Here is a 16,673-nt window from a genome sequence, read left to right as displayed (position 1 = left end):
GGGAGGGGGGGGGGGGGCGTGTGTATGGAACCCGGAGTTTGGGGAACCGGGGAGGGACGCGGCGTTCCTCAGCGGAGGCGGCAACACCCCGTTAACCCCCCGTGGGGACGAGGAGGCCGTGTGGGAGTTGCGTAGGGTCATGGTCAGCTCCATAGCAGGACCGGAACGCTCCTACGCGGCTTCGTTTCCCGGCCCCCCCCCCCCCCCCCCGCCCCGTCCTCCCCGGGCCGTGACGGAGTGAGGGACCAAGATGGCGGCCCCCAGCGCCGGGGAGGCGGGGGGATCCCGTGGAAGGCCGCCCGCCGTCACCCCTCAGCAGATCCGCGACCTCATCGACGGTGGCATCGCCTCTGAGGGTGCCGGCCCCGACGGGTGAGGGGGAGCGGGGCTGGGGGGGGCGGGCTCGTTGGCACCGGGCCTGAGGGGAGCGGGGTTGGGGGGGTGGGAGCAGCCCGGTCGTATGGCACCGGGGAGGTTGGGGAGCCCTCGAAGTTATTTGGGGGGGTGCTGGGGAGACGCTGAGGGGTCCTGGGAGGCGACACGAGTCGTTGGGGGGGTCGGGGCTGGGGAGCACTGGTAGGTATTGGGAGTTATTGTGGCGGAGGAGTACTGGGGAAAGAGGGTGCTGGGGTGTGCTGGGAGGGACTGGGAAGCACGTTGAGGGTGGGGGGCACTGGAAAGTGAGGGGCGCTGGGAGGCTGTACTTGTGGCCCTAAGGGGTACTGGGAGTACTGCAGGGATGAAGGGGTAGTGGGAGGCGGTAGTGGTGGCACTGGGAGTACTGGAGGGACTAAGAAGCACGGGAAAGCAGTAGCGGAAACAGAGATACTGGGACACTGGGAGGCAGTAGGAGGCAGTACTGGTGTACACTGGGAGGCAGTACTGGGGGGCACTGGGAGGGCAGGGACAGGTAAGTGACCTGTGGAGTTCTGGTGTCCCTGCAGCCTGAGCAAGCTGAACTGGCCACGGACTGGGCCTCTGACCCGAAAAGTGTGCGGTCGCACCCTGGGGGTATACTGAGAGTCACAGGAGTTGCTGGGGGGCACTGGGGAGTCTGGAATGCAGTTGAGGCATTGGATGCTGAGCTTTGCTGGTATCTGCTTAAAGCCAAGTAACCATGGTTGCTCTCAGAGGCACAATTCACCCTTGACCCAACCATCCCCAAGTTTTGGGCCACGGAGGAGTGTTGGGGAGAGGCTGAAGGGCAGCACTCACCACAGGGCTGGTGTTCTGGGTGCCAGGAGCTGGCATTCCAGATGCTGGGAGCTCAGATGCGTCCCTGACTTCAGAGACTTGCTGCAATTGTCAATCTGGTCTCACTGGGCTTGGAGAACAAGCTCCTGTCTCCTACTTGTCACATCAAATCTCCGTTGGCCACTGCTGTCGGTCATCATGAAATGTTTAATGTGCACCTTTGCTTGTTGCATTATATTTTTTAAATTGGTTTGTTAGTAAAGTAATTAAAAGTCAGGACTTAGGAGCTCTGGAGAAAGGGTTCTTGCAAGGGTAAGCCTGAAGAACAAGAGGTTAGAGGGCAATCTGTGCATTTTTTTATTAATGAAATCTTTCCAGGACAGTGCAGATGCTTTGCTTGCTGACTTGCTGTTTCTTTAGGAAGGACATATCTGACTGGTCAGAATCAGCTAATGGATCTTTGCAAATGGATGCTCTCTCCTTGGAGTCTGCCAGCAAGGAAGCCTATTTCAGCAGAGTAGAAACATTCACCATATCCTTTCTGACACTGGGCTTCCAGCCATCCCCCACCCTGCTTTGCTGTCACCCTCCCTGTGGCTTCCATGCAGGCTCTGTCTTCTTGGAAGCTTTTCTTCTTCAGCCAAATAAACCTTGGCGAAAGCTTTTCCCGGTCAACCCATAATTTATTAGGTTTTATCCTTAATACAAGCACCCGCTGAAGTGGGCTGGCAAACCCCGCGAGCTGTCTCCCCTGGTTTGCGCCAAGTACGGCTGGACCAATGTGGAGTGTGACATGCTGAAGTGCTCCAGCTGCCAGGCCTTCCTCTGTGTGAGCCTGCAGCTTGCGTTTGACTTCAACAAGTGTACGTATGCCAGCATCCAGCGGGTACAGGTGGTGGGCTGTAGGGTTTGGGGGTGCAAGTGCTTTGTCATGTGCATAAATGACTTCCGTAGTCTTGTCCTGAGAGGTGCTGGGTGTTTGTTTCTGAAAATAAAGTGCGAGTCAGGTTTCCTTTAGTTTGTGAGAACATGGTCAAACTTCCTGATTCTGTTGTCAGAGGTGGGTTAGAACAGAATAGTTGCAGTTGGAAGGGATCTACGACTGTCATCTAGTCCAACTGCTTGACCGTGTCAGGGCTGACCAAATATTAAATCATATTAAGGGCAATGTCCACATGCCTCTTAAACACTGCCAGACATGGGGCATCGACCACCTCTCTAGGAAACCTGTTCCAGTGTGTGACCACCCTCTTGGTAAAGAAATGCTTCCTAATCTCAAGTCTGAGCTTCACCTGGTGCAGCTTTGAGCCATTCCCATGTGTCTTATCACAGGATCTTAGGGAGAAGAGATCAGCACTTCCCTCTCAGGAAGCTGTAGAGAGCATTGAGGTTGCCCCTTATCCTCCTCTCCTGACTGGACAAATTCAGAGTGCTCAGCCACTCCTCACAGGACATGCCTTCCAGCCCTTTCACCAGCTTTGTTCCCCTCCTCTGCATGCATTCAAGTACCTTAACATCCTTTTTTAAATTTTGTTTTCCAACTGCTTGGTCTGCTGCCCTGATCCTCTATTCAGTTTTTCTAATGTGGGCTGTTGGTGATGGCTTGTCACAAGTCAGTCTGTTCAGGTGGTCACATTCTGTAATTTAATAAACTCTTCCACTGTCCTCTTTAAACTACTTGGACTACCAGCAATAAAACTCCCCTTCCTGTTGCCCTCGCTGAGCTCCCTGCCCAGGCCCAGCACCAGTTTCCTTCCCCTGCCTGCAGAGCATTGGCCGCTCCTGATGCTGTGAGGTGCAGGCAGGAGCAGTAATGGCTCCCATCTCTCCCACACTGGACAACATGGGGCTGAGAGTGTGGCAGGAACACCAGCCTCTGCGGTGTGTTCGGCCCCATGGCGTGAGTGTCGCTTCTGAGCCACAGGATAGTGATGGTCTATGCTTTATATCACCTGTCCAGACCTTTGCTTTTCCTTTACCTGCCTCTGTCATGTGCAGAAAGACGCTCATTACACCACAAATAAGTGTCATCTCCACTTCTCAATTTTCTTGATTGCAAGTCCCTGCTCTTGTTATCTGGAAGGTAGCGGAGAGTGCAGCCCTGATGTCTGACAAATGCAGCATAGGTCATGTGTAATGGGGAGCTGCATGAGCATTTCCTTTTGGGTCAGTCTGAATATTGACACCCACTGTTTGTTCAGACTATCTTTGTTAAATAAACCTTGGCCTAATTATTCTGTTGGTAATTGCACTCGTTTAGGAAAACCTAAAATAATCAGAGGTTGGAAGAGGGGCTGGAAAAATAAATTGAAGAATAAATTATTTGATTCTGAAAGGTGTGAATAAGTTAAATGAAGTACCAAATCTTTTTTTGGGAAGCTTGATTTCCAGACATGGCTGTGATTTGGATCCTACAGCCAGAGCAGAGGAGTCAGGTGAGTTAGCTAGGGACTGGCAGCAGCCCAGGAGGTAAAACTGGCAAGAGCAGGCAGGCACTGTGCCCATGGTGGTTTGAGCTACATTTCCACTACATTGCTGTGCAGTGTGGCAGGCTCCCCTGCTCTGTGGTCACTGTGCCTGGGAATGGGAGGGGATTTTGGCTGCAGAGAGGTGGAACTACTCTGGTGATGCTTGCTGTTGTGGAGATAGCCCCTTGAACCAGCCTGCCGTTGCTGCTGTAGGAACTGCCGTCTGTGATTGCCTGCAGGGAGGCTGGAGGTGCGGGAGCTCCTTTTGGTGGGGAGGGAGATGAGTCTGAGGTGAGAGTTTCAGGTTCTGCAAGCTACAGCCTCAGGTGGCATCTGCCACCTGAGCCATGCTGAATGGGAGGAACAGGGAAGCCCTTGTAGCCTGGTACCTTCCTTTCCTGGTTTGGTTTTCCCAACCATTCCCTGAGGAGGTGGCTCCACAGGGGAGTAGAATTGAGCTTTGCCTTGCAGATAAGGAGCGCTGCATAGAGCTGAAGAAGGCCTTGTGCACTGCTCATGAGAAGTTCTGCTTCTGGCCGGACAGCCCCTGCCCAGGTTGGTGTCTCAGAGCCCGGCTAGTGCACATGTCCAGCATTATTCTCTTTTTTTCTCCCTTTCTTTCACTGCTCTTGTCTCCTGTTGTAGGAACTGTGGTTTCTCTTCAAGTTCTCAAACCTGGCAGTGTCATCACGGTCCCCTTTTTCCCTGTGGGGACAATGAAACGCACAGTGGCAAAGCAGTGTTTTTGAGCAGCCTCAGCAAATAAATAACTGAGCCATGGCTGGAACCCCAAGCCAGGCTGTACCCAGCCTCTCTTAACCTTTGCATGCTTCTAGAGCAGTTAAAATGCTTTTCTGGTTGTAACTGGGAGGGGACAGGGGAGGCTGGATGACGGGGTGCTTAAAGGGCAATAGATCTCATCTTCAAAGCTGCACTGCACAGGGAAAGGTGGTTGCAAAGGAAGAAGGCTGTGCTCAGCTTTTCTTTTAAAAGCCAAGAGACCGTTATGGGGAGGCCTTGGCTGGACTTATCTCCTCCCTTACCCTGCGGTATGAGGAGGAGCTGGGAAGGCTGGTGGCACAGCTCAGGCCTCCTGCATTTGCTTTCATCAGATCGCTTTGCCATGTTGCTGGTGGATGAGCCCAGAGCCCTTCTCCAGGACTTCCTGGACCGCTTTCAGAGCCTATGTCAGCTGGAGCTGCAGCTGCCCTCCCTCAGACCAGAAGACATGAAAAACATGGTGAGTTCCCATCTGCCCCCGAGATTGGGTACATTCAAGTCCCTAGTGATGATGCCGGGCACACCTGTACTGTGCAACCCTGACCAAAACAGTTGGGAGATTAAAATCAGAGACTTCAACTTGCATGTGTGAGTGGTCTGTCATCACCTTGGCTTTCTCCTTGGATGTTCCCCACATGGTGGTTTTACCTAGTGTTTCTGAAAGCATGTAAAAGGAAGTTTGGAAAGGCTCATCTCCTGTGCAAGCCCTTGACCAACACAGGCACAGCTGGCTCATGTCACCACAATGTTGCTGGTGGGAAGTGGGCTGTAGTGTCTGGTTGGCACTCTGCACCTTTTCTGGTGTGCGTGGTGCTCTCTGGTGCCTAGCAGAAGTGATCCGGGGTCCCACAGACTCCTTTGGGAGCTCTCCCTGGCAGCTCCCACCCCTGTTCGTTACCCCCAAGTGCTCTGTGGGACATGGCAGCCCGCAAAGAGCTCTAACAAGTGGCTGGGATTCCACTGGAGGCAGTCATTGCTCTAGGTGGGATCAGGAATTTGGGGAGCCAGAGGCTGCCCCAGAGCAGAGGTGTGGGCAGAGGCCTGTGAAGGTGAGGGAGCCCAGGGAGTGCAGTACAGGGGGGCCTCTCGTGCAAGGCAGTCGTGTGAGGAGGCTCAGCAAGCAGGAGGGAAGAGCAGGAGCTACGGCAGGGGAGGCTGGAGCTTAGCTGCAGCCAGGAGCAAGTGTGGGATTGCCTCCTCGTAGGGATCTGGCCAGGCCTCACTCTACTCCAGCCAAGTCTGGCTCGTTGGACACTCGCTCGCCAGGAAACAGATGGCTCTCGGCAGCAAGAAGCCATGTGGGCACTGGGGAACTCTTCATCCATTCAGCAGAAATCGCAGAGGTGTTTTATGGTTGCCACTGTGGGCTGACTGAGCTGTGAAACCCAGCAGAGCCCCCCGAGAAGAGACAGCATAAAGCCAACGGATGTATCGCATCTCCACATCTAACTCCCCAGCTATCCCACTAGCAGCGAGGTCTGGAGCCTGACTAACAGCCTTTGGGGACTCTCTTTTCTCTATATGTCTCAACAATGGCCCCAGAAGCGCTCACGGTTTGCCTGAGCACAGGCAAACACAGCCCCTGCTGCCTCCCTGGGATCGGAGGGACGGATGGGGACTGTTCAGGCTCGTGCTTGCTGTGAGTGGCAGAGCTGTGACCTGCTCCGCTATCCCCACATGTGCTCAGGGGAGCAAATGGTGCTTGAACTGAGTCCATGCAATGGGGACAGTCAGATGGACGCAAGGCAGCAGGATGCCATTTCTCTGTGTGGCTTTTGCCTGTTAACCAGAGTAGAAGTGCTGAGGGTGCTCGCTCATGCATCCAGCCCTTTTGGGGAGTGAGGAAGGGTTTTTTCTCCATTTAGGATGTGGTTTGTGAGTAGAAGCAGTGTATTTTATCAGACTGCCTCTGACTGCCAGCTCTGCCATCTTTCTCTGTCCCACAGTCCCTGACAGAGGAGAAGATCAGTCTGCTCCTCCAGCTGATTGGGGAGGAACTAGAGCACAAAACGGAGGGAGAGAAACCACCGTTGAAGTTTGCCACGGAAATCCTGCAAGTGCATGTTCCTGCCTGCATCCTGGCTCTGTGTGGCTGGACTTGCAGGTGGGTAGTGCTGTAGCTGATACTGAAGTGTCTGCCGCACTTTGTGGTTGCTGGTGAATCCTGTCAGAGGCTGGAGGAATGCGGATGTCCTTCCTGTGAAATGTTCAGTATCCTCTATTTCACTATTTTATTATCTCCAGCCGTTAAAATTGACAGACTTCCAGAAACCCTAGTGCAAAGCTACCTAATCTAAAATAGATGTCTCCCTGAGATGGCAAAGAGTCTGAAACAACTGAGCTGTCGGTTGCCCTGCTCATTGCTGATTTAGATGTTGAAGTCAATCCCTGAAATGTTATCCTCAGTAGCACTTTTATTGCTCGTCAGGCCTGCGGGAAGGGAGGGAAGATTCGTGACCTGAAGGTTCGTGGCTTCCCAAAGCCTGTGCTGTGAGCTGAACAGCCATGCTGTTTGTGCCTGAGGCAGCTTGCTGAAGGTGAAGTGATCTCTTAAGATGCAGGCTGGAAAAAGGTTTACGGTGAGGAAGAGTGGAGCTGCTGCTGTGGCTGGGCAATTCTTGGGCTGAGGATGGGGACACTTGGCTGATGTGCCATAACTGAGTGTGCTCCTGCTTCGTGGCAAGCCAAAATGTAACTGAGCCAGTTTAAATCAATGCTATAGATGGATTTTAATGGACTTGTTTTACTTCTTAGCACACAGGGCTACAAAAACAGTAAGTCCATGCCTCAGCGCTGGGGTGCTGATGTCTTGAAACGTGCTGGCTCAGGTACCTGCGACTGAGACCATTCCTGTGCTCTGCCAGATACCTGCATCTGTTCTGAAAGCTGCGATTTTGGGGAAGGGCCCAGGCTCATCCCTGACCTCTCGTGACTTGGCTCTTTCCCTACAGTGCTGCGTCTGGCTCTGTGCACCTCTCGGTCATCACCTGCTCCCGCTGCATGAGGAAGGTGGGACTGTGGGGCTTTCACCAGCTGGAGTCTGCGGGGCCAGATCTGGACTCCTGCGGCCCGAGCAGTGTATCACCGGCACCCGCCGAGCGCTTCCCGCTCGTGCCCACGTCTCCACGCAGAATGCTTACGCGGAGCCAAGACACACTCTCTCCGGGCTCTGAGCAGGTATGGCCCAGCTCAGCCAGCCCATGAACTCAGGATGTCTGGGTGATACAGGGGAACACAGGAGTTGAGACTGATGTAGTTTGGGTGTCCACTGCCTTTTACTTTGAAAGAGGCTCATTTTGGTGCTGTGTCTCCAGCTGTAGGCAACATCCAACAGAAGTGGGTTGCTGCTGCTTTTGCCCTTGCCCTCTGCAGCTCTCCCCCCAAATCAGGGGGCTGCCTTCACCCATCTCCAACTAGACACTTCTGAGATGCTCCTGGTATGAAGGGAAGGTGGCGTGGCTCCTGCCAGGATGGCTGAGAGGGCTTTGATGTCTTGTTTGAGCTGGCCAGGGCCCCCCTGTCCCCTTCAGGCAGAGGACATGCTGGTGACCAGAGAAAATCTATTAATTCCTTGTTCTTTCCCCACTGGCAGCACGAGAAGAGCCTGTCCCCAGCAATCTCTCGCCCGCGGGGTTGGGACTCTCCCATCCCCATGGACCGGAGTGAGTTGGAGGTGGCCAGCCCCACTCCGAGGAGCCGCCCTGTCACCCGCAGCATGGGCCAGGGGGAAAACATGGAGGTGCCATCCAGTCCTCTTCGCAGAGCCAAGCGCACACGGCTCTGCTCTTCCAGCAGCTCGGTGAGTGACCTAGGTGCAGGGAGAGACTGGGTGGGAAGGAGAGGGATCTGGGCAGGGTGCTCCTGATCCAGGGACCAGTGTTGTCCCTGTAGCCAGCTCAGGGCTGGTGTTTAGGCACAGAGAGGGTTTTATCATCTCACTGGAGTCTGTTTTAAACCATGCTGTGTTGCTGTCCTCCTTCACTTTCCCCTCCTCCCCTATCCAGGACACTTCTTTGAGGAGCTTCTTTGACCCCAGCTCTCAGCATCGCGACTGGTGTCCCTGGGTCAACACAGTGGAGGGAGGGGAAGCCCTGGAAGATACCGCGACCCAGACAGAGAAGGAACCTCCAAAGGCAGAGCCAGGCTGGCGAGTGGTACTGAAGACACTCCTTGCCACCAGAAAGTGTGAAAGAGTGCCTGAGACGGAGCCCGTGGTGAGCCTTGCGGGATCCCCAGCCCCAAACCCAAGCACTCAAAACACTGCTTGCCCCGGCCTTGCCCAGGGCTGAAAGTCTGTGGGCAGAATTTGGGGTAGATGGGCTTCTTTTGGGCTGAATGCAAACCCAGCTGGGTGGCAAGGACCAAGCGTGTGTCTGCAGAGTCTCAGCTTCCCCTCTGGCTGTGCTGACAGCCTCTCGGCCAGGTCTCATCTATTACAACGATGTGTTGTGCGCAGATCTGCTCAAGGGCTTCTATAAATAACAGCCTTTCCCGAGTGGCTCAGCACTGCCCAAGATCCAGTTTCATTTTATGTCCCGATAGAGAGCTCCCGACCCTCTCTACAGACATCCTGATTGCTGGCTTCTGCGGCCACCAGCCCCAGGGTGTTGGATGGGTGTGTTTGCCGAGCCAGGGGAGCAGAGCTGAGGCCACAACCCCTCTCCCTGAGCAGCTGTGGAGCAGCCAGTACCTGCTCCTGCCTTCCTGGGCCCCACTATCCTCCTGGATTCCTCCTGATGGCTCCCCCCTGCTTTGCTTGGGGCTGAGCTGTAGGGACTGGTGGAGCAGTCCTGCTTCAGCATTTGTCTTGGGGACTTTGTGTGAGTTGTGTCCCCAACAGGCTGGTCCCTTCTGGCTATGCCATGTGCCGGGAAAGTGCTGGCTGGTCCTGTGCAACCAGACACAAGTCAGAGGCGCGAGACCCAGCTGGAGCAGGGAATGGTTGGAGTCCCGTCCTGCTTCTTGCTTGCAGTCACCTTGCTCTTCTCCCCTCTGGTTCTGGTAAATAGGGCTGACGAAGAAGAGGAGCAAATTGGTGTCTTGGCAACCAATTAGGATATTTCAGATGGGTATTTTTTGCTGCAGTTTCTGCTCATGTGCTTTGTAGGTAGGTCAGTGGCAGTCGCAGGTCCTGTTGCGGTGTCTTAACCTCTGGTTGTCACTTTGCTCCCCTCTCTCACAGAGTCTCTCGGTGAAGTCCTGCAAGGTGTTCCGCATTTTCCGGCAATGGGAGAGCATGAATTCCTCCTGAATGGGCCACTGCCTCTGGGAACTGGGTATTGCATCAGTCCGGCAGAGATCCGCTTTGCAGTTGCTCCCACGGCAGCTCCGTGCCCCGGGGAGGGGGTGCCGAGGAGGCTCCATGCCAAACGCAGCCCCCAGCAGCCGCTGGGACCCCCTCCTCCCTGACTGCCTTCCTTGAAGCCCCCTGCCTTCACAAATTGCTGCTGTAGCCCTTGGCCTCAAGGGCTTTGACAGCCCTGTCTGGAGCTGGGACATGCCATGGGCACGTGGGGTGAACAAGGAGACGTGGTCGTCTCGCAAGGGTGACTCTCTTGTCCAGCTGTGACCTGCCACCAGCAGCACAGGGAAGTGTCGCCAGGTGGGAATAAACATTTCACTTTTTTTTTTTTTTTTTTATTACTGCTGGTACAGTGGTTCTTGCTGGGGTGGGATGAGCTCTGGACCTAGCATGTGGCTCCTGTATCCCTCAGGATGCTTGTCTTTGTGGGATTAGTGTCCAGCTGCCTCCCTCTCCTGTTTCCCATTCCTCGTTTTGCTGTCTTCCCTGCCTGATGCGGGCTCTTTGCCGTGTACACGCAGACATACCCCTGGCCTCGTACCCCTATGCCTGCCAGCATCTGCTGTGGCAATGAGCTGCCCTTAGTTGAGGGCTGATAGCTTCTCCGAGGTGATAAATCACCTGGGCCGGAGTGCAGGGGGAGGCTGGGTTGCAGCCAAAACCCGGGAAGAGGTGCGTTAAGGGGGAGGGACTTGTCCCTGTGGAAGGGGGAGAAGAAGCCAAGAAGGGAGACCCTGATCTGTTGTCTCCATCCTTGAGGATGTTGGGGAAGGGGCTTTGGGGAGGGCTGGACCTCATCACCCCAGGTCTGCTGCAGTCACATGCACATGGGTGAAGGCACAGGGACATGTAATTCCCTTTTTTGGGGAGGGGGGGGGAAGCAAAGGAACTCCCTTTGGAGGAGGAGCCTCTGCCTTGGTTTGCCAGCACCAGCTCTGGGGTTTCTTCTGTGTCTCATCTTGCCCCATCCCCTTTGGGGCATTTTCTGGCCACCCTGTGCCTGGGAAGGCAGAGGCTGCCTGGGTCAGGGCTGATCCCTGCTCTCACTGAACCCCAAAACTTGGGGGTGCACCTGACTACCCGGGGGGCTTCTTCTGGGAGACACCCTTTACCTGCCAGCTTCTTGGGTGGGTGCTGGCAGGAAGCCCCCTATGGAGCAGCAGGGCTTGAGTTTGGGTAGGTCACCTTCCTTTCTAAGAGGGTCCTAATTGTGTGGCCTTAATGAGGAGCTGCTTCACCCCATGGCTATGCTGGGCTGGGACTTGGGGTGGAGATGGGGGTGTCACCCCCCTCCTACCCTGAGTACCCCCAGCCCCAAAAAGGTGAGGATGGGCTGGGCATTGGCTGGGCTCTGCAGCAGGGCATGGAGGAACCCCTTCCCCAGCTGTGTGGACCCACAGATCCCCTTGTCCCCAACAGTCCCCTCCCCATGGTTCCCCCTGGTTCCCCTTGTCCCCCATAGCTCCCCCCACTCCTTATAGCTACCCACATCTTGCTATGGGTCCCTGTAGCTCCGCTGCTCCTCAGAACTCCTCTGGCTCCCCATGGCTCCCCCATTTCCAATGGTTTTCCTGCAGCTCCCCATGTTTCCCCCTACTCCCCACATCTCCCCTATTCCCCATGGCTTCCGACACCCCCCTTGCCCTCCCCTTCCCCTCATCTCCACTTTGTCTGCCCGTCCCCACCATGGTCAGTGAACCACCCCACAAACCATGGGGTGCACCCATGGCAGGGACAACACTGTCCCCATGCCAGGGTGGGCCAAGGCCAGCGACCACCCATGCACCTCCATTTTTAGACCCATGAGGGCTCAGAGGGCCCCCCCCCTAAATCCCCTGTGCACCCACATACAAGGGTCTGGGTGCTGCAAGAGTGGTCTTAAGGCATCCCAAAAGGGACAGGATGCTATCATAGTCCCTGTTACCCTAAAATTATCCCTGTCACAAAACTATGGTATTACACAGATGAAATACTACAAGGATTTAATGAAATAAGAGAAAAGTCTGCTTTTCCCCTTCCTGTTCTCCCAGTCGCTTGGAACTGGTTGCTCAATATAATCCTGTTCCCCTTTGCCCCCACCTCCAAATTCTCCCCAGCGTAGCTCACCCGGAGTGTGGATCCGACCCCCCTCGGTGCGTTACCTTCTGCTCCAGCCTGACTCGGGGCTCGAGGGGTGCATTGGGGCATTAAATGGCGATCACCCCCCCGCCATGCACACACCTGTGGGGTGAGGTTACCCATTTGCTCAGACTTTTGGGGGTTCATCGGCTGCATCTCCTCCCTGCGCGGGGAGGAAGCGTTGGGGCAAATTTTTTGGGTTGATGCCGGGGTCAGGAATGCGGGATGTCCGCTCCGGGCGTGGAGTTGCCACGCCAGAGCCCCGCCGGCTTGAAAGATGCCCATTATCGCCATCGTCACGCGCCCCGCTGTCACCTCCGGGGCGCTGGCGGGTACCTGCCCCCTCCGGTTGGGTAAACTGAGGCACCGGGAAATGCTTTGCCGGTGTCGCACCGGAAAGCCGGCGCGGTGACTCGTGCTTGCGAGGCCTGGCCCGGTTTGTAATCCCGGGGGAGGAAGGAAGGGGTGGGGGGGCGTTTGGGTTCAATGGTGGCTTCTCCCAGGTGACGCTGGCCACCTCGCTTTGACGTCGTGGGGCGGGGGGACGACGACGACGACGACACACCTGCGCTGCGTCCCCTGCGGGGTCTCGAACCCGCGTTCCCCTCCGACGCTCTCCTTCCCCTCACTACAACTCCCGGCGTACCGCAGGGGGGCGGGGCGGGTCCGGCGCGGCGTTTGCCGGCGCAACCAATGGCGACGGTGAAGGGGCGGTGAGGTCACTGCGGGTGACGTCAGGGGTCCAGAGAGAGGCTCCGGCAGAGGCGACCGGAGCGGGGCTCGCGGCTGAGGGAGCGCGAGGCGGCGGCGGCGGAGCGGGGCGGAGGAGGAGGAGGAGGAGGAAGAAGAAGAAGAAGAAGAAGAAGAAGGGGGGGGCGGCACCGGCACCACCACAGCAGGAGGGCGGCGGCGGCGGCGGCGGCGGCGGCGGGGGGGGTCCCAGCGGCTCGGAGCCCGGCGCCCCCCCGCTCCCCTCGGTGCCGGGCGTCCCCGGTCGTCGTCGGTAGCGGCGGCGGCGGTGGCGCTGACAACCCGCCCGGAGCACCGGGGGCGGCCGCGGCCACCATGTCCTCCCCCAGCCCGGGCAAGAGGCGGATGGACACCGACGTGGTCAAGCTGTATCCTTCCCGCACCAACCCCCCCCCCGCTAACTCTCCACCCTCCGCCGGCAGGCCCGGGGGGGGCGAGCACGCCTCCTCGGTCGGGCCTGCACCGGGGGGGGGGAGGGCACCGGGGACCCCCCCCCGGGCAGCGCCCCTTTCTGAGGCCGGGCCTAGGCCTCTCCCTAGAGCTGGGGGTTGGACCTGCCCCCCCCCTCCGTGGGGTGAGGGCCCCCCCTTACTGGCGGCGAGGCCTAACCTCCCCCCCCCCCCCCCCGCGCCACTCTTCCCTTATTTTGAGGGGGGTTTAGCCCCCTCTGTGGCTTGACAGCCACCGGCTGGGTGCTCTGGGGGTGTCCCTGCAAGTAACACCCCCCCCTTGGTGAAGGGCCCCCCCTCCCTTCAGCCTGGGTGCCCTGCGCCCCCCCCTTTCCTGCCCTGGCCTGCGGCCCAGCTGCTGGGGGAGGGTGAGGAAGGGGAGAGCAGCCCCAGAAGCCACAGCCCAAAGAAAGGCTTTTGTGGTGTTTATTATTATTTACTCCCTGATTTCAGCCTGCGGTTCACGAAGCTTCTGGTGCCGGCTTAGGGATTTAATTTGGGGGGGGAGCGGCTCCCCCCCCTTCCCCCCCCGGGGACTGGCTCGCAGCAGACCCGTGGCTGGGTGAACTGGGGGGTGGGTGAAGGGTGCCAGGGCCCACAGCCTGTCTCGCAAAAGGTCCCGTTTATGTAACGCTCCAGGTTGGGTTAGGCTTTATTATTTTTATTCCCCCCCCCTTGCTGTTCCGTGATAAATCTGTTTATATTTTTCCACCTTATTTTTATTCTTGGCCTTTTACAGGATGGTAAATCCTTTTTTCTCTCTGTCTGGAGTGTGGGTGGCATTGAAAAATATCATTGGGAATTTGGTTCTAGGATTGTTTTATTAATAGTTTTTGTTTACAAGGTGGCTGTGTGTGCCGAGAGGGGGTAGAAATGACAAGAGTGGCTGAAATGTTTTTTCAGCTCTGTTGACTGAACGTGCCTGACCTCCCTCAGCACGACTCAGGTCTGGTGGCTCTAACTTGGTGGTGTCGAGGGATCGAGAAACAGGTCTGATTTAGTTTCCAGAGAGAGATAAACAAACTTACTTGGATTTGGTGGGTTTTTTTGGAGGGGGGGAGGGAGGAGCAGCACCACTCCTGTTTGTGGCGTGAGGGTGGCTTATCGAAGGAAACTTCTGTTTGACGTTCAGCCTGCGCGTTTCTCTCTGCAAAGCTGCTCTTCGTATATTTTTCGTCTTGTTTTTAAGCAAATAGGAAATGACTACCAATCATGCTTGAATCGGAGCTATTTTTATCCAGGGGTTTAAAGTTACACACATGTCATACTCTGCCGAACACCAATTGCGATCGATGCTTAATCGCACCGGGAGGAGGGTCGGGAATTCCAGCTGTTTATTGGGGGGGGGGAAGGGGGGGGGATAAAATCTTTCTTAGGGATAGTCTGGAAAGAGGTCTGGGCCAGAGAGGGGCCGAGGCCCAACCTGATCTGCTGCTGCTCTCCCTTCCCTTTCCCCTCCCCCTCTCTTTTTTTTCCTTTTTTTTTTCCCTCCCCCTTTTTGTTCGGTTCATAGCCAGCATCTCCAGCGATCGCAGCATTTTAGGAGACAAAGAGCAGGTTTTCCTGAAGTGGTTCCCCTCGCTCTGTATTTCTAGTGGCAGCCAGGCTGTGTGGTGGTAGGTAGAAAGCCCCGAGTATCTGGCATTCCTCCCAACACTGGGTAGTTTCCGCTCCGTTCGCTTTCTCCCCCCTGACAAAAGAAACCCAAGGCTTTTCCAAAAGCGATGCTCTTGTTATTGTCGGTGCAGCCTTCCCGGTGTCTTGAGGGGCGAGGGTTAGAGCGGTCTGTCTCCTGCAGACAACAAACTTAGGAAGTTGGATGTGTCAGATGACTCTCCTCACCACTCCTCCCTCCCCAGCCTTTTTTTGTTTGTCTGCCTGACTTGCCTCGCCTGCCCGGGGTGAGCGCAGCTGGCTAGGCCCAGGCTCCCGAGACGCTTCCCTGGGGAATCTTCTTCTCTGAAAGCTGATCGGAAATAAGGGTCTGGTTTGAGACGTGGGAGCGAGGAGGGTCTTGGTGGTGACCAAAGGAGAGAGGGCTTGTCTGAAGGAATGTACTTGAAGGCTGCTCCTCCCCAGAGCTCCAGGGTTTTGTTGTTGTGTTGTGTTTTCTTTTTTTTTTTTTTTTCCCCTTTTTGCTGCCATTTTCATTACAGTTTCCCTTTTCAGCCCCTTTTCGTGTCTCCGATGGAGAATAATGGCACAGATTTATGGCCTGCCAAGGGCTACCTTTTTGAGTAGGGAGGGGGTGATGGCCAGAGTGAATAACACTGCTGCCTTCTCCTGCTCTGACAGGTTTAGGAGCCGAGTGGGGTCTTTTTATTATTCCTATTTTCAATCCTAACACGTCCGTGTCCTTTTGTGGATGCCTCTTTGTGAGCAGGGAAAGGGAGAGGTTGCTCGGCTCTCTGGGGCTGGAGGGAGGGCAGAGCTCTGTGTGTGTGCGTTAATGTGTCGAACTGATGTTTAATAATCGCCTGGACGATTATGTGCTGAAACTCTGAGTCACTCATTGTTTCTCTACGGATCGCTCGCAATGTTGTGCAAACGCTGGGGAAGGGCCTGCAGCGGGGAGCCACGCTGCCTTCCTCCCCTCTTGGGGGGCTGCTGCCCCCCACCACGCTTGCTGAAGTTTCCTGCATGACCCGTGTACCCGCAGAGGTGGGGGGGGGGGCACTGCCTGCACCCCACCTGCGAGCACGGCTTTGCAGGAAGGCTCCGTGCCCCCCAAAACACCTCGGGGACCTGCTCCCCGGTGGCTTGGACTCGCAGGGGTATCCCACGGGCCTGTCGGGAAAATGCTCAAGGCTAGGCTTCTTCAGGTAGCCCCCAGCCCAGACATCCCCACCCTGGGGACTTTGGGATGCCAGAACTGGGGGTGGTGGTGGGGATTCCATCCGCCGTTTCCTCCAGCTTTTGGGTGAGCTGCCGGCCTTGGAGCCGTGTTTTGCAGGCAAGAGGCCTCGGGCAGAGCTCGCAACTCCGCGGATTGGCTGCTCTGTTACTACCCGGAAACCAGGACCGGGGCGGAGCGAGCCAGCAGCTGATGGGGTGCCCCAGCCCTGGTGTTTACACCCATGGGGGAATACACCCCAGCACCCCGAAGCCCCCCCACCGCCACCACCCAAGACCGCGGGGTGGTTGGCCGTCGGCTGCGACGGTTCCGAGACGGGGTTTATTGTTCTGCGCCGGGGAGCAACGCGGACGCTCCAGGGCGAGCTGTTTGCAGCCTCCCCTTGGACAGGAGTTTATTTTGTGCTGATTTATTTTCCTCCTTTTGTGGATAGATGCTCCTGGCTGGGTTGTAGTCCCCGAGCTCTATTTTTAAGCATCGGAGCTGGAAAAGGGAAGTGTCACCCTGTTCTGTGCATGAAAGGAATTATAAATAGTGCCCAGCTTCATTTGAATCTCCCTGTTCCGACCAGTTTACAGAGCTGAACGTTTGTAACGCGTGTTGGAGCTACCGGGGAGCGTAATACAAGGAGCGTTGCACTCCCTTCTAATTTTAGGCTCATCCTGAGTCAAGGAGAATAAAGGTACAAAGCTCCTTAGTTTACCTGCGGAGTATTTTGTAATTGCAAAACTCCCCATGTTTGCTCCACTGAGATCGGC

General features: G+C 56.2%; 2 protein-coding genes across 3 annotated transcripts in view; both read left to right on the top strand.

Moving 5' to 3' along the window:
* The first annotated feature begins 11 nt into the window (after nt 1-11).
* On the top strand, nt 12-10,068 carry ZC3HC1 (zinc finger C3HC-type containing 1). Its single transcript, XM_069801487.1, has 10 exons — nt 12-372; nt 1,615-1,726; nt 1,907-2,057; nt 4,134-4,217; nt 4,775-4,902; nt 6,389-6,546; nt 7,394-7,619; nt 8,035-8,241; nt 8,447-8,656; nt 9,625-10,068. The coding sequence occupies exons 1-10, from the start codon at nt 251-253 to the stop codon at nt 9,691-9,693; spliced, it is 1,467 nt and encodes a 488-aa protein (XP_069657588.1). The 5' UTR covers nt 12-250; the 3' UTR covers nt 9,694-10,068.
* A 2,609-nt stretch (nt 10,069-12,677) lies between these two features.
* Nucleotides 12,678-16,673, top strand: part of UBE2H (ubiquitin conjugating enzyme E2 H) — a 55,636-nt gene continuing 51,640 nt past the window's right edge. The window contains exon 1 of one of the 2 annotated variants that reach the window (XM_069801486.1): nt 12,678-12,980. In XM_069801486.1, coding sequence (XP_069657587.1) covers nt 12,928-12,980 — 53 coding nt within the window. In that variant the 5' untranslated portion in view covers nt 12,678-12,927. The remainder of the gene's footprint in view (nt 12,981-16,673) is intronic. The other variant, XM_069801485.1, reaches the window with a different exon arrangement.

This window comes from Haliaeetus albicilla, chromosome 14 (genome assembly GCF_947461875.1).
Source record: "Haliaeetus albicilla chromosome 14, bHalAlb1.1, whole genome shotgun sequence".
NCBI classification, from domain to species: domain Eukaryota; kingdom Metazoa; phylum Chordata; class Aves; order Accipitriformes; family Accipitridae; genus Haliaeetus; species Haliaeetus albicilla.
This window is presented reverse-complemented; position numbering and strand designations above follow the sequence as displayed.

Coding starts and splice junctions, on each gene's coding strand:
- ZC3HC1 (XM_069801487.1), top strand. CDS start 251: ATGGCGGCCCCCAGCGCCGGGGAGGCGGGGGGATCCCGTGGAAGGCCG. Junction 6,547..7,393: donor CTGTGTGGCTGGACTTGCAG/GTGGGTAGTGCT, acceptor CTTTCCCTACAG/TGCTGCGTCTGGCTCTGTGC. Junction 8,657..9,624: donor TGCCTGAGACGGAGCCCGTG/GTGAGCCTTGCG, acceptor CCTCTCTCACAG/AGTCTCTCGGTGAAGTCCTG.